General features: G+C 53.4%; 12 protein-coding genes across 12 annotated transcripts; 6 read left to right on the forward strand and 6 right to left on the reverse strand.

The window, feature by feature from the left end:
* Positions 1-165: 165 nt before the first annotated feature.
* SAICODRAFT_17760 (uncharacterized protein) lies at positions 166-899 on the forward strand (the record flags this gene model as incomplete). Its single annotated transcript, XM_019165858.1, has 2 exons — positions 166-195; positions 223-899. 2 exons carry the CDS (start codon positions 166-168, stop codon positions 826-828), a joined length of 636 nt encoding a protein of 211 aa, XP_019025884.1. The 3' UTR covers positions 829-899.
* A 51-nt stretch (positions 900-950) lies between these two features.
* Positions 951-2,496, reverse strand: SAICODRAFT_205783 (uncharacterized protein). Its single transcript, XM_019166286.1, has 2 exons — positions 2,018-2,496; positions 951-1,963 (listed from the first exon to the last, which is right to left on the reverse strand). The coding sequence occupies exons 1-2, from the start codon at positions 2,394-2,396 to the stop codon at positions 1,074-1,076; spliced, it is 1,269 nt and encodes a 422-aa protein (XP_019025885.1). The 5' UTR covers positions 2,397-2,496; the 3' UTR covers positions 951-1,073.
* A 370-nt stretch (positions 2,497-2,866) lies between these two features.
* SAICODRAFT_54083 (uncharacterized protein) lies at positions 2,867-5,698 on the forward strand (the record flags this gene model as incomplete). Its single annotated transcript, XM_019169261.1, has 2 exons — positions 2,867-4,106; positions 4,413-5,698. 2 exons carry the CDS (start codon positions 2,867-2,869, stop codon positions 5,696-5,698), a joined length of 2,526 nt encoding a protein of 841 aa, XP_019025886.1.
* A 332-nt stretch (positions 5,699-6,030) lies between these two features.
* On the forward strand, positions 6,031-6,745 carry SAICODRAFT_24017 (uncharacterized protein; the record flags this gene model as incomplete). The annotated part of the gene is made up of 2 exons (XM_019166747.1): positions 6,031-6,355; positions 6,390-6,745. The coding sequence occupies 2 exons, from the start codon at positions 6,031-6,033 to the stop codon at positions 6,743-6,745; spliced, it is 681 nt and encodes a 226-aa protein (XP_019025887.1).
* A 356-nt stretch (positions 6,746-7,101) lies between these two features.
* On the forward strand, positions 7,102-8,190 carry SAICODRAFT_24018 (uncharacterized protein; the record flags this gene model as incomplete). The annotated part of the gene is made up of 2 exons (XM_019166748.1): positions 7,102-7,629; positions 7,684-8,190. The coding sequence occupies 2 exons, from the start codon at positions 7,102-7,104 to the stop codon at positions 8,188-8,190; spliced, it is 1,035 nt and encodes a 344-aa protein (XP_019025888.1).
* A 114-nt stretch (positions 8,191-8,304) lies between these two features.
* Positions 8,305-9,859, reverse strand: SAICODRAFT_89723 (uncharacterized protein). The gene is made up of 2 exons (XM_019171649.1): positions 9,404-9,859; positions 8,305-9,349 (listed from the first exon to the last, which is right to left on the reverse strand). The coding sequence occupies exons 1-2, from the start codon at positions 9,844-9,846 to the stop codon at positions 8,392-8,394; spliced, it is 1,401 nt and encodes a 466-aa protein (XP_019025889.1). The 5' UTR covers positions 9,847-9,859; the 3' UTR covers positions 8,305-8,391.
* A 1,290-nt stretch (positions 9,860-11,149) lies between these two features.
* SAICODRAFT_54207 (DNA-binding domain of Mlu1-box binding protein MBP1) lies at positions 11,150-11,784 on the reverse strand (the record flags this gene model as incomplete). The annotated part of the gene is made up of 2 exons (XM_019169272.1): positions 11,150-11,418; positions 11,487-11,784. Coding segments are annotated over 2 exons (567 nt in total), but the record flags the coding sequence as incomplete, so codon positions are not given.
* Positions 11,785-14,473: 2,689 nt separating this feature from the next.
* On the forward strand, positions 14,474-15,564 carry SAICODRAFT_54277 (stomatin family protein; the record flags this gene model as incomplete). The annotated part of the gene is made up of 2 exons (XM_019169278.1): positions 14,474-14,701; positions 14,782-15,564. The coding sequence occupies 2 exons, from the start codon at positions 14,474-14,476 to the stop codon at positions 15,562-15,564; spliced, it is 1,011 nt and encodes a 336-aa protein (XP_019025891.1).
* Positions 15,565-15,880: 316 nt separating this feature from the next.
* On the reverse strand, positions 15,881-16,237 carry SAICODRAFT_5971 (uncharacterized protein; the record flags this gene model as incomplete). Its single annotated transcript, XM_019169702.1, has 2 exons — positions 15,881-16,162; positions 16,223-16,237. The coding sequence occupies 2 exons, from the start codon at positions 16,235-16,237 to the stop codon at positions 15,881-15,883; spliced, it is 297 nt and encodes a 98-aa protein (XP_019025892.1).
* A 328-nt stretch (positions 16,238-16,565) lies between these two features.
* On the forward strand, positions 16,566-18,508 carry SAICODRAFT_5972 (molybdenum cofactor biosynthesis prote; the record flags this gene model as incomplete). The annotated part of the gene is made up of 2 exons (XM_019169705.1): positions 16,566-17,763; positions 17,835-18,508. 2 exons carry the CDS (start codon positions 16,566-16,568, stop codon positions 18,506-18,508), a joined length of 1,872 nt encoding a protein of 623 aa, XP_019025893.1.
* SAICODRAFT_29428 (macro domain-like protein) lies at positions 18,427-19,507 on the reverse strand. The gene is made up of 3 exons (XM_019167408.1): positions 19,379-19,507; positions 18,830-19,320; positions 18,427-18,778 (listed from the first exon to the last, which is right to left on the reverse strand). The coding sequence occupies exons 1-3, from the start codon at positions 19,455-19,457 to the stop codon at positions 18,539-18,541; spliced, it is 810 nt and encodes a 269-aa protein (XP_019025894.1). The 5' UTR covers positions 19,458-19,507; the 3' UTR covers positions 18,427-18,538.
* Positions 19,508-19,700: 193 nt separating this feature from the next.
* Positions 19,701-21,702, reverse strand: SAICODRAFT_29429 (cysteine proteinase; the record flags this gene model as incomplete). The annotated part of the gene is made up of 1 exon (XM_019167409.1): positions 19,701-21,702. Exon 1 carries the CDS (start codon positions 21,647-21,649, stop codon positions 19,703-19,705), a length of 1,947 nt encoding a protein of 648 aa, XP_019025895.1. The 5' UTR covers positions 21,650-21,702.
* Between the last annotated feature and the right edge of the window lie 233 nt (positions 21,703-21,935).

The raw sequence follows: 21,935 nt of genomic DNA on the forward strand, positions 1-21,935 counted from the left end.
CTTTCTCGTTCTTCCCTGTAACGTAGACGTAAAGTTCATACGACCAAGTTTACGCCGCGAAGTTTGTGGCTAGTGACGCTCACCCCGGACAATCGATTGTACCAGCCTGCGCGGTATCCAGAATTTCCCGCCTGTAACGTTGACAACCTCCAAAAAGCGTCCAACATGGCATGCGATGATCCCTATCCCCCATCAGTCATTCCATCCTAACCATTTCCATAGCCTAAAGCTGCAAAACGCAAAACTCTCCGCTCCAAAGCCGCCTCCCTAGGCCCCCTCGCCGCCGCGACCGTCCTCCCAACCCCATCCCCCTTCACCGCACCCCAAGACCTCTCCATCTCCTCCCTCTCCGGCACAGAGATCATCCGTGACCACCTCCAAGACGAACATGAATTCCGCCCTCAACTCGAATCCAAAAAAGATAAACGCACCGCACGCCACGAAGCATGGATGCAGAAATTCCAATCAGCGGGTTTATCAAAAGCCTCACAGAAGAATGCCAAGAGGAGGGAGAGAAAGAGGGCGGAGGGTGGGGAGGGGACTGCATTGGATATGAGAGGGATGATGGAGGAGATGGCACCAGAGGCATTGGAGGTGAAGAAGGAGGAAACTGGGGTTGGTATCCGGGCGCCGAATCCGACTGCTGCGTCGAAACCTAAGACAGCGAAGAAGAAGAAGAAGGAGCACGAGCAGGAGCGTGCACGATTTGATGCAGTGATGAAGCTTCCTGCGTTCAAGTTGGGCGGATTGAAGGCGATCAGGACACATATTCAGAACGAAATGGCAAAAGACGCACCAGCAGATCAGGCAAACAAAATGGATATGTAAGCATGTGCATCACCAACATCAACCAACATAAAGGCATATTGGGTTATTGGCGTTATGGGATTCGCAGTCACTTCACATCATTTCTTTAGCATCAATCAAAGATTACTGGACTAAGCCAAACCATAAGACGGGTATAAGTTATAACCAACGTTGGGGAACTCGCATGAATCGTGCGAAAACGCCTAATATTCCTACCTAAATTTCAATTTCAATTGCTATTGCTATTCTAAACCTCCGAAACCGACTTAGATGTCCAACGGCACCGTACTCCCGCTCATCCTTCCACTTCTGTAAACCTTCCTTCCACCCCTGAACGGCCTAGGTGCAGGTAACTCATTCTGCGCCTTCCAGTTGAACCTACTGTCGTCGATTGCAACGTCCGCGTTTGTTGGGCGGATAGTCATAGGTGCGTTACTTGGTGCCGGAGGTGCCGGCGGACGTGAAGGAGAAGAAGAGGGAAGGGAGCTCATCGCCGCCTGAGCAGCGGCACGAGCCGGGCTAGGAGCGGAAGGCGGAGGTGGAGGACTTAACATCGACCTTACCGGCTGCGGTGCGGGCGCCGGTGGTGGCGGAGGTGGTGATGGTGTAGACGGAGCCATAGGCGCAGACATCCTCGGTAACGGCGGAGCTGCACTCCCGGGCAGGGGAGGCGGCGGTGGTGGTGCAGCAGCCGGTGCACCAAAGCTCGGCATTAGTGGTGCAGGTGGAGCGGCGGCTGCTGGCCGTGGAGGAGCAACGGATCCAGGCATGGGTGGAGGAGGCGCAGGTTGTGCACCCGGTCCTGACGGAGCAGACGGCGCTGACATTCCAGGCATAGACGGTGGTGGTGGAGGAGGAGCTCCGGGTGCCGCTGGGCTTGCACGCCCAGGCGTTGGAGGTGCTCCTGACCCTAAACTTGCTGTTGAGACGGAACGAGGTGTAATAGCCGGCGCGCCGGGAGGTTTTCTGAGCGATGGAGCTGCGGAACTGGGCATTGGCGGCGCTGGCGGGGCTCTTGCGCCTGGCATAGGAGGGGGTGGAGGGGCCGCTGAGCCGGGTACTGGCGGTGCCCGAGGTGGTGTTGGCACGGATGACGGTGGTCTTAACGCTGGCAATTGGGGCGCTGGAGCTGAAGGAGCTGGGGGTGGTGTAGCAGCTGTATTCGATGACTCAGTAGGACGATCACCGCAAGTCTTAATGTTATACACACCTCGGCCAGTTTTCTTCAAAGTAGGCATGCCTCCCGCAAACAACCCTCCCAATCCAGGAGCAGCAGGAGCGGGCGGTGCAGAAGCAGCACCTCCGGTAGCACTACTCGTAGCCCTGGATCTCCCCGGAATGCTCGGTGCACTTGCTGGCGCATTCATACTGCCGGTGGACTTCGACGCAGTTCCATCAACGATAGGCGCACTTCTGTCATTCGTCACGGCTTTCTTGAGTCTTCGTCCTTGTTGGATCTGGCCGAGAAGGGCTCCACGGCTGGGTTGAGCTAGTGGAGGAGCACTTGGTGCACCGCCGGGTGGAGGAGGTGGAGGAGGAGGCCCCCCGCCCATCATTGGTGGTGGAGGAGGTGGGGGAGGCGGAGGCATTGTATGCGGTACTGTATAGTCGATTGCGGATGGTAGACGCTGGGCCTTCGTGTTACTACCTCTTGGTGTTATTCGTTCACTGCTTAAGCTTCGATCAAGGACTGCCGGTGCCGGTGCGTTGACGTAGCGGCCAAGCAGGCACCACGTATGCTGAGAGCGAGAAACAGAGAACTATCTTGATTTGTATCATAGTAAACCTATCTATACTTTAAAAGCTCCAATTTCTACCTGCAATTCCTTGTCTTATCTCCCAGGAACCCACACAAAAGCGTGCGTCGTATGTATTCGAACGTGTACGTACACCGTCGTATAGGAGGCGAGCATATACAGCTACGGGCCCCTTTCATTACGCCTTCGCATCAATCATTCACCCATATACATCCTCTGCAGCTGAAAGAGCCTGAGCCAACACATACGACATGCCGGCTCCTCCGTCGAAGACTGCAAAGTTCTTCGCCGATGACACGGTAATGCTGCGCAATGCCAACAGGCTCGGTGTTGTGTCAAAGACCTGGCAAGATATTGACGAAGGTGCACCTGAAGAGGAGATTTTCGATGACGCAGGTAACTTGATTGAGCTCAAACCTGGTCAGGTATACATTACATGGGTCGATGGTCAAGAACGTTCGCAAGTCCTCTCTGAGGATGACCTTGAGCTGTATGATCGCGTCCTTGCTCTCGGTGACATCTGTAAGAAGGATGTCGACTCGCACCTCTCCGGCACAGTCATTGAGCATTCACTCGAGCTGGTATTGGAACATACGTTTACGGGACAAAGACTAGAAGGAGTGAAGGGTATCGAGATCCGGCATTCATTCGAGTACTTGGAGGGAAACTTTGTCATCTACAACAATTGGCTCGGTATCCTCGACGAAGCACAAGATGCTGTTACGGTTCGACTTCCTAACTCCTCCATCGTGACAGTTGAACGGGCGGATGAATTGGAACCTCCAGAACTTGAGCACATGGAGGAATTCCTCCCAGACCGTGTCGCCGTTGGTCAAGTCGTCACCACCACAAAGGGGAACCTGCGTCGCGGGAAGTGGAGATTTGGCGCATATGATCCGAAGATCAAGCCTGAGGCTGTGGTGGTGAACGTGGAGACTGAGCGGGTTGTTGTACGGTGGATCTGTCAGAACCCTATGCAACACCAAGGGCGGTACAGAGAGATTCCCGAACCTCAGCCAGTATGGGAGGGCGATGAACTCCAGAAACTCCACATCTTCAGGTCACTTTCGGATGCGACGACCTTTCAGGTCGGTGATCGTGTCGTCTTCAACGACCGAGACAACGAAGTGAACACTCGTGGCGTGCGTAGGATTTCTCGCGAACAGAGCATGGGCTACGACGTCAACATCTTCTGCGTCGTATCGACAAAGAATTTCGTCCGCGTCCTATGGCAAGACCTCACGGAATCATCACACGCGGCAACCGAGCTCTTCGCGTGGTCAAATTGGGTAGACGAGTATGATTTGTACCCCAACGAGTACGTAACGAAGCGGAACGAGACGAAGGTTGGAGTCGTACATTCGGTTGATCCAGCGTCGAGAGTGGCGAAGGTGAGATGGTTTGTTGATCCAACCCTTCAGCGAAGAGAGTTTGCTGAGGGGGTTGAGGTGATGAGTTTGTATGAGCTTGCGGCGCATGCGACGGCGCAGGTTCGTCGGGGTGATCATGTTATTCTTCCACCTCAGGGCAGTGAGAATCCCGGTACGCCGGATGAGCCATGGCGGCCTGGTCAGGAGCAGTTGAATGCTTTGTTCAATGGTCTGGACGAGAACGAGCGTGTGACTGCGATGGCGAGATTCCAGGAAGAGTTCACACCGCTTTTCACTCAAGCTACAGAGGAGAATCGTGCGAACGGGACGGCAAACCCATACGACATGATCGCGCGCGTCATCTCTAACGTTTCTACATCACTCCAATCATCTTCCTCCGACACCCTCGTGCGCGTCGGACGGGGTCTCGCACAGATTGCCCAGTTCGCTGCACCACCCCCGGTTCCATCAAATGCAGTGATTGACTGGTTTGGTGAGGTTGTGGGTATCACTCCGGATGGAATGGCGAGAGTAAGGCTGGGCAGTGTGGAGGGCGAGCCGATTGTGGAGAGAGGAATGACTGAGGTTATCGTAGTTGAGGAGGAACTGGAGAATGCAGTCGCGGGAGCAGCTGGATTCGATGAGGACGACAGTGAAGGCGATGATTGGGAGGATGAGAGTGATGAGGGAATGGAGCCTGAAGCTGAAGCTGATGCTGAGGGATGGGTTGATGTCGATGATGATGAGGAAATGACTGATGCTGAGACGGGCGAGTTGCGCGTGGATCAGATCACAGACGTCCGGGTCCCCATCGATAGCTCAGTGGAGGAGAACAGTCATTCCGTTCCATCAGAGAGCGCGATCTCTGCGTCTACCGAGGTGTCGAATCAGCTTACTGGTGATCTCAACATCCCCATTAACCACGAGAAGTGGGAGAAGCTCATGGTTCTTGAGGCAGCCCCGTCGAGTCATCATTTTTTCAATCAGCCCTCTGCCGCAGGTAATCGCACCTTCATCTCTCGCATCCAGAAGGAACACAAAATCCTTCGTCAGTCGTTGCCTGAGGGTATTCTAGTGCGAACATACGAGGACCGTCTGGATTTGTTGAGGGTATTGATCATCGGCCCGGTGGATACGCCTACGGAGTATGCGCCCTGCGTGTTTGATTTCCAACTTCCTTCGTGTTTCCCGGCTGATCCGCCACTTGCTTACTTCCACTCCTGGACGAACGGTATGGGCAGGATCAATCCGAACCTGTACGAAGAGGGTAAGGTCTGCTTGAGTTTGCTTGGTACGTGGCATTCGAAGGATTCATCTGAGACTTGGAGCCCGTCGAGCTCGATTCTCCAGGTGTTGGTCTCCTTGCAGGCTTTGGTGCTCAACCGCGAGCCGTACTATAACGAAGCTGGCTTTGGGGTTTATCAGGGAACGCGTGAGGCGGCTGTTAGCTCGAGGTTGTATTCTGAGAAGGTATACATCCTTGCACGAGGATTTGTCAAGTACGTCCTCGAACACGACATCGATGGCTTTGCGGACGAGCTCAAGTGGCTGTACGCCGCCTCCGACGGTCCACACTTCCTCAAAAAAGTCGTTGAGAGCGGACGAGAAATCCTGGAGCGCAGCATCGGCGAGCCAGCGACCGCCACCGAAGATCAGGATCTCGGCAAGGAGGGCGTGGGTAGGTTGACGCCTGGTGCGTCAAGTTGGTTCAAGCGAACCTTGAGCTCTTTGGAAGAGCATTTAGCGGAGATCGAAACGGCATGAGTATGAGCACGATTCTAATGCATATGGATGAAATTGATGTTTTCTTTTACTAGCTGTTTTCGTTGACGTTGCATGGGAGAAGGGATCATGAGATGGGCCTGGCGCTTCGCATAATTATCACCACTGCTATTGATAGAAATTCTATAAGCCTATACATTGTACCCAAGCTTCAAGTTTCAAAAGCGTTGGTGCTTTCACTCGCGCAGCAGCAGCTCATCGTCACTTCTAGGTATGTAAGTGAAGTCTCGAGAAGTCTCACGCGTGCGCTAGCCCAAATTTCCCGATGCGGATGTAGGAAGACTCAATATCCACCACCATGATCCGACTTAGTCATGGGACTAACTGTTGGGGTTTTTCGTTCACTTAAGGTTGCCTCTCTCCCTCCCTCCTTTTTCAACTTTACCACACACTCCAACTCCCAAGCTTACACCTCCGCTGCTCAGTCCGGCCCTTTAAACACCTTCAACTACGCGAAACCCGATAACAACATGAATATCATCGTCTCCAACTTCACCGTCCTCTCGCACATCCAGTCCAAGCTGGACATGAAGCCCGCAAGCCTCGCCGCCGAGATGGCGATCAAAATGAATGAGACGATTGATGAGCGGCTTCAGGTCCTTGAGGCGAACTTCTGGAGTTTGCAGCCGCTTATTGCGGGTAAGTCCTAACCTGCTATCTACTTCTGGTGCAGTACTAACTCTTCGAGCGACAGTTCTTTGCATCGTTATGTTATTCATGATCCTGGGCATTGTCATCTTCTTTGACCGTGCCCGCCGTACCTCTATCCACCCTGCCGCACCCCTCTCTCCTCGTTCCGAGTCCAGACGCTCTTATGAGGAGACCCTCCTCAGGGACAGGATCAAGGAGTTGGAGAGGAAGATGGAGCGTATGTCGCAGCTACCGCCTTACTCCGCTTATGCCGAGGACACGATTATTTGCAGTAACCTTCCGGTTCAGCTTGAGGTTCCGCTCTTTGGGCAGAACACGGCTGCGCCTGCTGAGGAGGCTTTTGAAGTCGGGCCCGCGCATGACTATGATATTGTGTAGCGATATCGGCGAGATTACGAGACTATCCCTACTGTAGAGCGTGATCTTGAGAGGATCGAGTCGCACATCGGGTAAAGTCGCAGCTTCTTAGTTTTCAGCTACGTTATCATACAACTTGGGTATGGAGTGAAGAAAGAAATATCAACGACTCTGGAAGCTTGTAAGAGTTCGAGCAGGCCACCCTCGGAGCCGTCGTCTGAACGTGCCCGTGTAACGTAGCCTGTCAAATGCGGCACTTTCCCTCCCTTCGGCAGCCGATTTCGGCAGATCAAGCCACCGCAGTCATCGCCCTCAACTCGAAATTCCGCACAAAACTGCATCCAACACATACGCATCCATTTGATCTCATCAACACAATGTCAACCTTAACATCCCTCCAACCCACCGAACCCTCCGACTTCCTCGTCCAACGCCTAACCCTCTTCCCCCCCGCCGCCCGCGCCGACGCCTACATCCTCTCCCTCCTCTCCCCAATGACCAAACACCGCGTCCAACTCCTTTCCCTCGGCCGCGGCAAAAACTGGGCGGGTGCAATCTCCTGGCTCCCACCTGACCAAGCCCTCGACCTAATCCTTCCGTTCCAGAATATTGACGTATCTCTAGGAGGCCAGGAACGAGCGATACAAGGATTGAAGTGGAGGGGTGTGAGGAGGTTTGATGAGCAATCGTTGGTGGGGAGCTGTGTTTTGCCTGTGATGGGGGTAGAGATGGTATGGATGTGGGTTGGGCTTGAGGAGGATGAGGATCGGGTTGGTGGGTGGAAGTTGCATGATATTTTGCCCTTGCCAGGGAGAGAGGAGGTTAAGGAGTGGCTTGAGGCTGCGGAGTTTTATCCTACGGTTGAGGAGGCGGAGAGAAGGTTTAGGGAGGAGAAGGAGGGGAAGGTTTGTTTCGCGATACACGATCGGTTATAAGGATTTTACTGACGATGCAAACAGGTCGAGGACAAGCAAGCACCGACAGAAGAAAAGACAGCTGAAGATGAAGAAGATGACGATTACTGGGATCAGTACAACGCGGTTACGGGCGAACCTCTTCAGGAACTTCCTGAACCAAAAGCTAAGACACCGGCGCTGGAGACCGGGACGCCAGCCACTCAAGATGAGGACACGTATTACAGACAATACGATCAGATTGAATCTCAGATCGGCGAAGGCGGTCAAGGCATGGAGGGTGTGGAGCAGTCAAAATCGGCGCCTGCGGCGGAAGATGACTGGCTGGCTGTACCGACCGTTAACCATCCGGCTTCAACGCCTACAACGAATACAAAGGTATCTGCTCAGGAGCAAGAGCCAGAACAGAAGGATGCGGTGGATGGAGGGAAAATGAAGAGGGTGGTTACGAATCATGTGAGGAGCCAGATCAGGGATTTATGCCTACTTGCACTGGGAGCAGGTATTTCAGAGGAGGAGTTCAAGCAGACTGTTCTAGACAGCCTGCCATAGTCCTCCTCAACAAAAAGGTGCCGTGTCCTAGAATCCTAAGATTGGAAATTAAGTACTACGCCTTAGGGTTCAGCTGCTAGATTTCCCAGGCCATGGACGAGACGTGATTCGTGAGTTCGAAAGGACGTATCGCCGTTCGTGTTGAGAGATAAAGTTGCTCAGCCGATCTCTAGTGCCGATCTGTAATTTCTAAATCTAACTCTAATACCTTGGAAACTCCCCGTCAACCTCCCGGCTCCAAGCATCCAAACCCCCAATAACATCCCTAACCACAAACCCCTGACCTTCCCTCTCCCACCCCTCCTTCAGTATCCTTGTAGCAGTTTGCGAGTCATTCCCGTACCTACACACCACAAAAATCTCCTTTCCTTCCTGCCCCTGCCCCTGCCCCTGCCCCGCCTCCTGAAGTACTGCTGGAAGATCATCTGGGTCTTGCTGGAGAGTCCGGAGTGGAACATTGAACGAGTTTGGGAGTGCGGTGATCCCATATTGTGTCTCATCCCTCACATCCACCACAAGTGCCCTTCCCTTGTCTAGCGCCTCCTTGAGCTCTTGCACCTTGACCCTCTCCTCTCTCCTTAACCTCTCCCCGTCGTGTAAGCCCACACCCCCACAAAACGCCCCATAATCCACTTCCCCCTTCCGGAAAACTTCGAGAGTGATAGTGGGATTCTCTCCACAAACCACACAATCCTTCTTCCTTGGCCTCATCTTGATAGACCTCCACGTCATCTCCGGCCACGCCCCAAACAGCAACATCTTCGTTCCCTCTTGTTCTTGCTCTTTTCTGTCTTTCTCTCCCAATCCGAGGAATTTGATAGCCTCCAAAGCCTGCAAAACACCCATCACGCCCACTACAGGCCCCAACACCCCACTATCCCCACATGTTTCTACCCCAACTGGTGCCCTCGGGAAGATACACCGATAGCACGGGCCCTCCTTCCCTTTGAGAAAATGCGTCAGAGTTCCTTCGAGTTTGAGGGCCGAGGCAGAAATGAGGGGTTTCCGGTTGAGGAGAACACAGGTGTCGGAGATGAGGTAGCGGGTTAGGGGGGTGTCGGTGCAGTCTAAGATTAGATCGTAGGGGGCGAGGGTGTCGAGGGAGTTATTAGGGGTGAGATGTTCTTCGTAGATGACGAGGTTGACATTTGGGTTTAACCTAATCCTGACTATTAGCACATCGACCTTCACAAGCACTAGGATATGGACATACCGCTTGAGATACTCTCGTGCACCCTCAACCTTCGCCTTGCCCTCACAACCCCCGTACATAACCTGCCGATGTAGGTTGCTAACATCAACCACATCCCCATCCACAACCCCTACCGTCCCCACCCCCGAGCCCACAAGATACATCAGCGCTGGAGAACCGAGACCACCAGCTCCGATTACGAGGACAGAGGATTGTTTGAGACGGAGCTGGCCAGAGAGGCCAAGAGGCGGAAGGAGGAGTTGGCGGCCGTAGCGGAGGTATTCGGGGAGGCTGAGCTTGAAGTCATTGCTATCTTCGTAGGATCCGTTCGGCGTTGTGGTTGTAGTTGGAGCAGGAGCAGGAGGAGCGGAAGAGGCAGCAGCACTCTTGAACTCCTCCAGTTCGCGTTCCAACTCAGCGATCCTTGCCTTCAACTCTTCTTTTGATGGATCGGAGCTGGACATTGTGTTATCACTATCTTTGTTAAGGTTGTCGTCGTGATGTTCGGGATTGGCGTGACGTGCCCTGGGGTACGACGTCGTACACGCACGGTCCAGCTTCCTCATAAAACTACGAGACGTACCCATGATGTATCTGGAATTGAAATTGATCCACTAACTATACTAACCTGAGGAATACACAGAACCGAGTCAAGACCTAACACGAAAGCAACATAACCGAGGGTATTGATATGAAGGTATAACCAACCAACCGACTGAACGGAATAAACAAACGAGAGAAGAAGAACACCACACAAGTCCGTAACATAAACCAAACCAAACCCACATGAAATCACCAGCACCAGTATTAAACCAATCACTCCAACCAGAAACCAGAACCGACAATAACCAGAAACCAGAGAATATAGAACATAATCCCACGCATCCTAACCGTAGACAATCACCAATTCACAACATCGATGCCACCAGGCAGCCTAAATCCAGACTGAGCAGGCTTCGCCGCCTCAGCCGGGGCAGCCATAATACCACCAATGGACATAACCCCAAGTCCATACCCATGTCCCTGAACCTGGACAGGAACAGCGTGAACAGGAGGCGGCGTAATAATCTCCAACTCACTCCTCACACTCGGCGAACTCTCTACGCCACCACTAGCGACAAGCTCCGGCACTTCAATTGGGACTTCATCGTCTTCAGCCTCGGAGGCGGATGAGATTGCGACATCGTCGGCGGGGAGGACGTTGTCCAAGGGATCGAAGGAAGAGGAGGAAAGAGCGGGTGAGGCAGAGGCGATGTCGGTGAGTGTCTTCTCGCCGTCCCAGCGCCAGCGCCGGCCAAGGTATTCGAATTCACCGCCTCGTGGTTGGTCGTATGACCAGCGCACTGTCGGACCAGCCGAGAGTAGCTGCAGCGAGCGTGAGGCGGAGAGGAGCTGGATCAAATCATCTGTGGTGTAGATCTCCACCTCGAGTGCGATGGTCTCCGGAAGAGGAGGCGGGGTCACGTAGGTATACTTGACCCTCTTGGCGGTAGCTGCGTCGGCGAGCTCTGTCAACTCCTCGTAGCGAGACCGCTTCTTCGTCTTCCTATCAGCCGGGACAAGGCGAGGCTTCTCCGGTACACGATCGGCATCATTGTCCTCAATGACGGCATCAGGGACATTCTTCGGAGCAATCAGACGAGGCGCTTTGTTCGCACCACCAGGCTGACTCGACCTTCTTCTACGCTTCTTAAGCGCGCTATCGTCGAGCGTGAGAGTTCCATACCCAGCGTGATCAGGCGTCAAACACGTATCCGGAAAGTCCGGGCCAAATATCGGAACCAAAGTATACCGAATCTCATAGCATGTACGCTCAGCCAAACGTTTCGCGACGTCGAATGGCACCCAAGTCCCCTGAATCTTGAGATACCCGCCTCTGATACGAACGATCAGACCTTGGAGTTCGGGGTGGTTCTCGAGGAGTTTGACGACGTCTGCTTTCTGGTTTCCGAGGCCTTTCCAGATTCCGGTGAGGTGGATGTAGCCGGACGTATAGTCCCACATGACCGCATGATCTTTGAGTGGGTATTCGAAGACTGTAGGGGTAGCATACAATTAGCTCAAGTTCAATTGGACTGGTAGGGGTTGCAGGAGAGTGACTCACCAGAGAGATAACCGCGATCGTCCACGGAGGTGGCATACTTGGCCTTCTTGATCTGTTTCACCACCCCAGATATCCTCTCGGCATAGGGAGCGTTGGGACCGGTGGGACGGTGGATGTCGTAGAGGATTTCGTCGGCGTCGCCCGAGGGGGTGATGATTTGGGGAATTCGATTGTTTTGCTGGGGGGAGTGTGACTTGTAGTTGAACGAGGCTGCTGAGTTGGATGGGCGTGTGACTCTGCGGGACGGCGGATCAAGTCGCTCAGGAGTCCGAGCAATCGAGGCACGAGAGGCCAACATCGTTGTCGTTATCGTTTGTTGTAGATAGTAAGCAGATCGAGAGGTTTGACGGAGGATTGATCGAGGAGAAGAGCGTTGTTGGTGTTGTTATCGCAGAGACCTCGAGGAGCGGGGGGTGCGGTCGAGGTGTATGGTTGGGATGATGGTCGGGTCCGGTGGCCAAGGTTAAGGCAAGCCTCGGTGGAAGCGGCAGCCAGCGCTCAGGTGTTAATTGATTGTGGTGAGACCGGGGTCGGGCAAAGCGGGCAATGCGGTCAATGCGTGAAGCGCCCAATGACGACGGCTGAATCAGAGCAAGCTGGGACGTGAAGAACCCAATGGAAAACGTAGAAGGGAGCAGTTGCGTTTGTTTGTAGCATACTGGGTGGGAGGTTCGCCCTGGATAAAGGACCCGGTTACGTCGGCCCTCGGCCAAGCCCGCGCCTCGAGGCCGAGCTCTGCGAAGGCAGGTGACACCATCGCTATCGACAAGACCAGATCGGCATTGTTCTGAACCCCTCAAAATGGGTACATGTGGCTCGGATGCTATGCCCCGCTGCGAGACAACTCCAGCTACTGTAGCTCGACGTAACAGGGACAACGATCCCCTTTCTCGGTATTCACCGCCGGGGCTGATGGCGCACCCCTCGAGCCAACATTGCAGGGCCTCTAGTGCACGGCACGGGCCCGACGGTTAACGCTTACGTTGGCTAGTTCTGTACATGTAATTGGATATGCCTCGAGTTTGGTCTCGGTCCAAGTCTGGGTCTCGGTCTCGAGCGGTGGGGGTAATAATACATTGCAGGAGTGTAGTATCGGCAGCCTTGTGAATCGTACTGTGCTCGGATCGCGATGTCGACGGCCTAGTTCATAAGTCATGCGCTTTGATTACCCTCCTCTAACCCTTGCAAACAACTGCCTCGATCGCTCGATTGCCTTCGACGTGGACCTCGAAGCTCAGCAGCTGATCCTCCTCGGGCTCCCAGCCGAACAACCCAAAACAAACAAGATGCCCCATGAGTCACTCTCACCCTCCCTTTCAACGTCTCGAGAAAGCTAGACACCCCTTAACAAGCCCGAGGCGCGGGCCATACATTGTGGGGGTTGGCGGCTGGCGCGCACTCTGTCCTCGCTTTGTGTGCGTCGGACACCTGACCACGCCTGCAGAAGCGCCATATGACGCTCGGCCGCAGCTGCGATATCGATACGTTATGGAGGATTGGCTGGCCTTGGTAGATCACGGGGTTTCGTCGGGGCTTTCGAGGCTTGGGAGTTTGGCCGACGGGGGTTTGATCCAGCTGCCGTAACCGGCGATGGGCGCACGTTGGTGGGGCATGTGCACATGATCAGGACTTGTTAAACAGGGAATTGGCATGCTTAGGAGATCGAGGCATATGGAAGATGAGTCAGGAGATGGACAGGTCCGTAGGTTTTCTCGGCCCAATTGAGGTCGCATGGCAGCCCCGCGTCCGTAAGCGGGTAAGCGGCTCGATCTTTACATTCTCGATCCGGGCACTCAAGGGAGAGAAATCGGACCGCGGAGGCTGTGTACTCCAGCCAGATCCTGTCGAGGAGGGCACAAAACACGGGTCGTGCGTGCTCGACTGGAGTGCGGCGTGTGACAGGTGTGCATAACGACAATAAATGAAGGCGGTCCGCTGAGGGGCTCGAGAGTGCCGACGGTTCGGCATTTGCCACTGCACCTGACGTCGACGTCGACCCTGCCGGATCATCCAGTTCTCGAGATGACTCCTCGAGGAACTCATGTTACAACGCATCCCATTCCCATCCACGGATTGACGTCACCCCATCACCTCCATGCTATGTAATCTCTTCCATCCCAACGATTCCTCAGACGACATATTAAAGGTTCGGTCATGCCCTCGGCTACGTATCGTCCTATCAATCATTTTGCATACAGAAAGTATAGGGAATCGCAAGCTATGATAACACTATATAGCGGGTTGGAAGCGAGGAAGGTCTGGTGCAAACTGCCAGTGATGAGTGCGCGCGCGTGCGGTTGCAAGGGCGGCGTGGGAAATATCGACTTGCGGAACGGTGAGTTGGAAACGTCTGGTTACGTTTGAGTGCCCCAAACCTCTTGACAAACCGAGCGGTGCTGAACTACTACTACAAGTACATAGGCACCCCTACCCACTCACCTAAGATTTGTTGTACAGTCAGTGCCAGAATTGACATATCTCGTCGCGGAGACGGAAGCCAATGACTTTGAACGTTTTCAAACTTACGAGGAGTATCTCGTCCTCTATCCCGGTGTGACGCTTGATCACATAGACATACCTCCCGAGCCACACCTCATCACCAGTCTAAAGTACGAGGCCCTAGATGAGGTGAGTAATCTTTGGGTTTACCAATACCCAATATCATACAGCAGCTGCTCCTTCCCGACGTATCCAGTTACAGCTAAAGTGAACCCCCAGCTGCTATAGCCGTGCATTTCCGACAACTGCGACTCCGCCCCATCGCAACACGCGCGCGCGATCATCGCCAAGTCTTGCCCAAATGTTAAGTCAAGGGTCAAGTGGACATGTGATCCTCCATATGAAGATCCTGAAATCGAGATCTTAATGAAGGACGGGCCGGGCAGTACAAAAAGGGAAGGGTGCGCTGTTGCGATTGGAGTTGCGACAGAAAGTCTAAGGACAAGTAAAGCGCAATGTCTACCTCCGACGACTACAACGAAGAACTCATGAACCGCCGCACCCTCCCCTCCGCCTCTGGTACTGGCGCCGCCGGCGGCTTCATCGAGGTTCAGCCTCCTAAGAAGTCTGAGTTGCAGCCGAGCTATGCGCAGACTCTTGAAGGGGAGGACGATTCCAATTTGGGGTTTTATCCGAGGATGATTAATACGCTTGGGAGTTTCTTTGGGACTTGTGGGAGTATTCCTGGGTGTTTTTGTTGTCCGAATCCCTACAAGGTATTGCGCCTCTGCCCTCTTCTCTCCATCTACACAACCGTCTTTGCGGGGATGAATGCTGACGGACAATTGTCACGTAGGAAGTTCAACAAGGCAACGTCGGCCTCATCACGAAATTCGGTCGCTTCCACCGCGCCGTCGACCCTGGCCTCAGCAAGATTAACCCCTTCTCCGAGAAGCTCTTCCAAGTCGACATCAAAATCCAAGTCGTCGAGGTCCCGCGTCAAATCTGCATGACGAAAGATAACGTGAATGTCGTGATCAACTCGGTGATGTATTACCACATTATCTCACCCCATCGCGCCGCGTTTGGCATTGCGAATGTGAGGCAGGCGTTGATCGAGCGTACGCAAACCACCCTCAGGGACGTGTTGGGCGCCAGAGTCCTCCAAGACGTGATCGAACGCCGCGAAGAAATCGCCCTCTCCATCGAAGAAATAATCGCCCACGTAGCCTCAACCTGGGGCGTAAAAGTCGAATCCATCCTCATCAAAGACATCGAATTCTCCACAGATCTCCAAGCTTCCCTCTCTATGGCCGCACAATCAAAGAGAATCGGAGAGAGTAAGATCATTACGGCGAAAGCGGAGGTGGAGGCGGCAAAGTTGATGAGGCAGAGTGCGGATATTTTGAGTAGTAGTGCGGCAATGCAGATTAGGTATTTGGAGACGATGCAGGCTATGGCGAAGACGGCGGGGGCGAAGGTTATTTTTATGCCGAGTTCGGGGGGTGGGGAGGGGGGTACCGGTGTTACCACTGTCCAGCCGGGGTTGCAGGGCAATGGGAGTTTGAGTCCGCCGATTGCAGGCTTTGGTGGTGGACTGGATGATGTGATGAAGGCTACGGTTTTGAACGATTACTAGGAGGTGGAACTGAGGATTTTTGTCGGGTTTGTTGCACTTACGGCTAGGAATGATCTTGGATCTGGAGGACGGGAAGGACGGAGACAGACAGGGATCAGGACGGGTACTGTCGCTATAATCGTAATCGCTACCATTTATACCCATATAATGAATGACCTTGTAATGCCCCTTCATATACGAGAACCCGGGATATCTACGTTCATGCACATCCCGGTACCAGTCTGGGATATTTAACCTGTGGTGCTTTCTTTCACATTCCATAGGTTCCCGAGCAAAACCCAATCTATGTTCCCTCCATACCTTGTTCTCATGAGATCTACCCTCCACTCACAGGCGGAATTACCGCAACTTCATCCCCAGCCTTAACCCTCGTCTCTGCCTTCCCAGCCAACTCCTCCTCCAGATCAACATACTCCACATTTACCGCAAGCCCAGCTGTATTTATAACTTTCTCCATCTTCTCGCCGTGGCGCTCAATGATGAGTTTGACCGCCTCTTTCACTGTGATAGAGTCCGTGCCTGCTGGGAGGGGGATTGACTCTGATGAGAGGCCTGAAGCGGCGTCGCGCGAGGAAGCAAAGTATAACATTGTGAAGCTCTAAAATGTGTAGTTTGTTAGCACTTGCAGGGTGCCAGTAAAGGAAAAATTGGTAATTACTTGAGATGAGGCCATGGGAATTGGATGTGGAAGTGCACCGAGCCCGGGGAAAGTGATGTACAGTAACGTCAAGGCGTAGATGTCGCGATTCCGAATTCAGTATCAAGACTACGGATTAACATTCGCTTTCCAGTCGGTTGAATTCTCAGGTATCTTATCTCAGCTCATCCCATCACCCTCCGTATTGGCCGCTTTAGCCGTCGACCGCCGTCCAACCCGCGCCACATGATGCGCCCCCGCCGTATCTCGAGGTTTGGTGCAACGGCCCGCGGGAGTCGCCGAATCATCGAAGCATTGTTGTCAGCAGCATTTATCCTCGAGAACATCGACGACTGAGTCAAAAATGCTACAGACGAGATCAAGGACGATGTTGACAAGAAGTGCGAGACGGATCACTGCGAGGAATGCCGTAAAAGTGGGTGGTCTGCGGCATCACTCGGCTGCTGCGGCAACGGCGGAATCATTCACTCTCCCTCCCATCGCGCTCCCAGCTCAATCCTTCGAGCATACACGCTCACCGAAGCCTCTGATCAAAGACGCCCTTCCCTTCTCCGCCTTCCTAACCGACAACCACAGCCGTCAACACACCTACCTCCGCATCTCCATCACCGAGAAATGCAACCTCCGCTGTACTTATTGCATGCCCGAAGAAGGCGTCGAGCTATCCCCTCCGGAGCATCTACTGACCACGGATGAGATTCTGAAGATCGCGGAGGTGTTTGTGGGGCAGGGGGTTACGAAGATCAGGTTGACAGGTGGGGAGCCGACCGTGAGGAAGGATATTGTCCAGTTGGTGGAGCGCTTGGGGAGGTTGAAGGAGAAGGGGTTGAAGGAGTTGGCGATGACGTCAAATGGGATTGCGTTGGCTAGGAAGCTGCCGGCGTTGGTGAAGGGCGGGTTGACGCATTTGAATTTGTCGTTGGATACGCTGGATCCGTTCAAGTACCAGATGATGGCGCGACGGAAGGGGTTGGAGGCTGTGTTGAAGTGTATCGATACGGCACTTGCGTTGGGAGTACAGCCGCTGAAGATCAATTCGGTGGTTATCCGGAATGTAAATGATGCCGAGATCCTGGATTTTGTCGCTATGACGAAGGACAAGCCCGTGGAGGTCCGGTTCATTGAGTACATGCCCTTCGACGGCAACCGTTGGAATAAGGAAAAGATGCTGTCCTACCAGGAGATGTTGGAGAGGATCCAGGCGGAGTACCCTACATTCGAGAAAGTCAAGGATCACGAGAACGACACCTCCAAGACCTACCGCGTTCCCGGCTTCGCAGGTCGCATTGGGTTCATCACGAGTATGACAAATCACTTCTGCGGAACCTGCAACAGACTACGGATAACCTCCGACGGAAACCTCAAAGTCTGCCTCTTCGGCAACGCCGAAGTCAGCCTTCGGGACCTCCTCCGCCAACCAGACATCACCGAAGACAAGCTACTAGAAACGATCGGCATGGCAGTCAAGCGCAAACACAAGCAACACGCCGGAATCGGGAACCTGGAGCACATGAAGAACAGACCGATGATTTTGATTGGGGGTTAGTCATTCATTTTGTATGTCCGTGTCCTCGCAGAGCGAAGTCAAGTGCTAACGTATGGGTGGTTTTAGATGGGATGAGGAAGACGAAACTACAGTTTGAAAGGCGTTTGAGGAGTTCTTTTACAGCATTCTCGGCATATATACCCGTGGGATTAACATATTTACCATTTACACCGGCTCTTTCATTTGCGAGGGCATATTCTACGAAGCAACCGCCACCACCAGCAGGCGAGAAGCTCACACATGTCAACGAGGCGGGACACGCTCACATGGTCAACGTCGGCGACAAGCAAGAAACCAAACGCATCGCAACAGCCCGCGCAACAATCACCTTCACAAGCCCCCAAACTCTCGCCCTCATCACCTCCAACTCCCTCAAAAAGGGCGACGTCCTCGCCACTGCCCGAATCGCAGGAATTATGGCAACAAAACGGACAGCAGACCTAATCCCCCTCTGCCACAACATCCCTATTTCAAAGGTCTCCGTCACCTTGCTCCCGGTGTCTGGGTCGACGGATCAGGTTGAGGTTGAATGTACGGTCGAGTGTCGTGGACAGACAGGGGTCGAGATGGAGGCTTTGGTGGGGTGTAGTAATGCGGCGTTGACAGTGTATGATATGTGTAAGGCTGTGGATCGGGGGATGAGGGTCGATGGGATGAGGGTCGTGGAGAAGAGGGGCGGGAAGAGTGGGGATTGGAGGGAGGGGAGGGATGGACAGTTGGTCCATGACCATAAGGTGTAGTAGGTGTAGGAGGGTGTGTATTGTCAATTCTTATTTTTCCTCGGAGTCGGTGAATGGCGAAATGTGTTCCTTAGGGTGTCTCCGGCCACGGTATTGCGCAGGCTGCCTGTCTCCATGGTGTTCATTTCCCTTCACATCGCGCAGAGCTTCCTTTGCAACGGCTCCACTTGCGTTCCTTTGATCTTCCGTCGGGGGGAAGTATTTCGATACAGCTTTCAGGTATGCATCTTCAACCGAATTCCGGTAACAGCAAAACACAATGCGCTCGAACTGTACTTCACATTAGCCTCAAAACTCCCATACTTCTAACCGGATACTGACCTTGTCCTCGTATTTCTCCAACATCCCCCTCACCGCCTCCAACGCAACATCCGCTGCCTCATCAATAGGATAATACAGTCTCCCCGTACTGATCGCCGGAAACGCAATACTCGTAGCCCGAACCTCCATCGCCTTCTCCATACAATTCACATAGCACTCCTTCAACAACCTCGGCGCATCTTCTTCGGCATCACCCCACTCGTCGTAATATCTCGGTCCGGAGGTGTGGATGATCCAATTTGCTGCGATCAACATAGAAGGGTAGTGGACGCGTGTTACCTTTGCTTCAGCGATTTTGACGCCCATTAGGCGGCGGGTATCTTCCAGAAGGAGTTTACCGCCGGCGTCGTAGAGTGCTGCGGAGAGGGTGTGTTTGCCGAGGAGGGATCTCGAGCCGGCGTGGACGATTGCATGGGTTTTGATTTTGGTGAGGTCGCCGTTCCATATTGAGATTTTGTCGTTTAGAATGGTTGAAGGGTTGAAGGGAGGATCTATGAAAGACGTTCTGTTAGTAATGTGTCTGGTAGGATTCAGTGCAGACATCCTCACTGTTGGAAGCTCGAAGGCCGAGGCGGTAGAGATGTCCTAGAGTAGGGATGTTTTTAAAGAAAGTCGCAGATGCTGTCATGGCTTTGAATGCATTCGCAATTCCAGACTCGATGCTGTGTGATATTTCCGAATGGTTGGGTTCCTTGTAACGTTGACACCCGAATCCGGGAAATCACGCAGCGGGACGCATGAACTTGTCGTGGGACACAATTGCAATGGCCAACAGATCTAAAGACAAAGAACGGACAGCTTGGATACGAGGCAAGAACGGACGCATCAAAATCTGTGAGAGCAAACACAGCCTCCAAATAGTATTATCCTATTCTAAATTCTCTCATAGAACAGCAAGTATGCTTTAGCCTCAAGTACCTCCGCTTCAGTCGCCGCCCGTACACTCGTATCACTAGCATAACACCACCGTCTATGTTCCCAAACCTTCGGCTTCTCCTCCACCGAAGGAGCGTCCGTAACCGATTTCTTCGCTGCCTCCTCCGCTAACGTGATGCGTGGGTTGAGTTGGTAGGAAATGTAGTGACCACCCGACATCGTACCTATGTGTACCACGACGCCCACTAGTCTGTATTTCGTGCTGACTCCTTCGGTGCTCGTGGTTTTGTCCATGCTGTCCGGAGCGATGAACGGCTGGATGTCAATCTCGTGTTCGAACTCCACGAAATCGTCGATCTTCCGCATAGAACGGCCGACTTGCTGGAAGCGCTTGAGGTGGAGGGTAAGAACCTTTGGTGGTGTAGCAATGACGAAGCGCTTATACGCAGTTCGCATAACCGTAGGCTTCTTCTCCTCTTTCTTCTCTTCTTTCTCGTCTGAAGGTGGCGATGGCGCTGGAGCAGTGGTGTTGGATTCAGTCGTAGGAGCGGTCATGTATGATTGCGCCGTGGACCCATTCGTCGATGACGGCGCCGGACTCACATCAACGTGCACGAAACTCTCATCAGACGTATCCGACGCTGCATCATTCTGCGCCTCCACCTCCATCTTCTCTTCCTCAATTCGCATCTCAACCGCCTCCTCAACCTGCTGAACCTCCATCTTCGCCCCCGCAGCAATCTTCCCACACTCCTCACATGCATAGGCATTTCCCCCCTCCAACTTCTCAACCTGAAAGAACTCCTCCATACAATCCCAAATACTGACTTGTCCTTTCTTCATCTTCGCCGTACCCGCTGTTGCAGATGCTTGCTGACCCCATGATACAAGGTTTCGGAGGTACGCGCCCCATTCCTCCTTCTTCTGTTCGGGCCCGGGGGATGCTCGGGTGGAACTCTTCCGACGCGAGGTAGATTTGGAACGGTCGAGACCGAGTGACATACCCGCCAACCGACCTCTAAGCCCTGCATCCTCATCGGCATCATCGCCATCCTCATCAGCAGAACTAACAACAGCCGTTAACTCCGGCCTGGCATCATCCATCGACAACCGACTCCGATCCGTCCCCCCGCTTTTGGCAGACTCGTTACTTTCTCTTCTCGTCCTTCTATCTCTCGAGGAGAACCTCATTGCGGCCTTGAGTCTATCCCGTTTTCGCATCCGTTTTTCTCTGTCCTCGATCGCACTCTTGCTCAACTCCACCTCAGGCGCACTTTCAAACCCAGATGCCCTACCTCCACCTAATGAAGGCACAGGCGGTGGTTTGACCATCCCCGGTGTCAAAACAGGCTTACACCCCAAACTCAACTCCCCAAAATCCTCGAAGTTGGTAGACACGTTCTTACACGTATCACAAACGACCATACTCGCCAGCGTACCCCCGAAAACCTGATCCACAAATGTCCGTTTCGGCCTCGTTTTCCCCGTCGGTTGTTTTTGCGCCAATTCCCGTTCTTCCTGCGTCCATGTTTTGATTTCCTCTGTCCTCATTCCCTCCAATAAGGTGCGCAACAGCTCTTGGGCATCTTGCTGGTCTCCGATTCGACGGAATGTTGAACCGCCTTTCTTGCCGATTTGGGTCATGAGGCCCACGGGGGAGATGGACTGTGTACTCTTGCTATTGTAAAAATCGTCAAGAAGCGCGGTGAATGCGGCTGTTAGAGGTCCAGTCGAGGATGGCGGGGGAAACGCAGAGATGAACTCGTGTAATGGTGATAGGGATGCCATCACCTGGAACACGGAGTTGAAGTAGCAAGTATTGCCGAGGTTGACAAGACCCGGGTTTCGTGTCTTGAAACCCGCATCATCTTTCTTACTCCCCTTTCCCTTCTTTGCTGTCGTTTTTGTCTCCTTGACCGCACGTTCCTCACTCTTCTCCTCCATTTTGCGTGCCCATTTCTCAACCACGGCTTTCACCTCCGCAATAACCGCATTCTTCGTCCCATTCGGTTTTATATCGTCGTCGCACGCATAACACCACACTTCCCCAGTATTGAGGTTAATCGTAAGTGGATGCTGTGTCGCTTCCCAATGCGCAACACCATGCCCAGCATCAGTCCTCGTACAGAACGGCACTGCACACGTCAAGCACAACACAGCTCCACCCTCCGGTGCCCCCACATTCTTATCAGCCGCCGCACACGAAAAACAAACCGGACTCCCAGTTTTC

The sequence above is a fragment of the Saitoella complicata genome, assembly GCF_001661265.1.
Source record: "Saitoella complicata NRRL Y-17804 unplaced genomic scaffold SAICOscaffold_5, whole genome shotgun sequence".
NCBI classification, from domain to species: domain Eukaryota; kingdom Fungi; phylum Ascomycota; class Saitoellomycetes; order Saitoellales; family Saitoellaceae; genus Saitoella; species Saitoella complicata.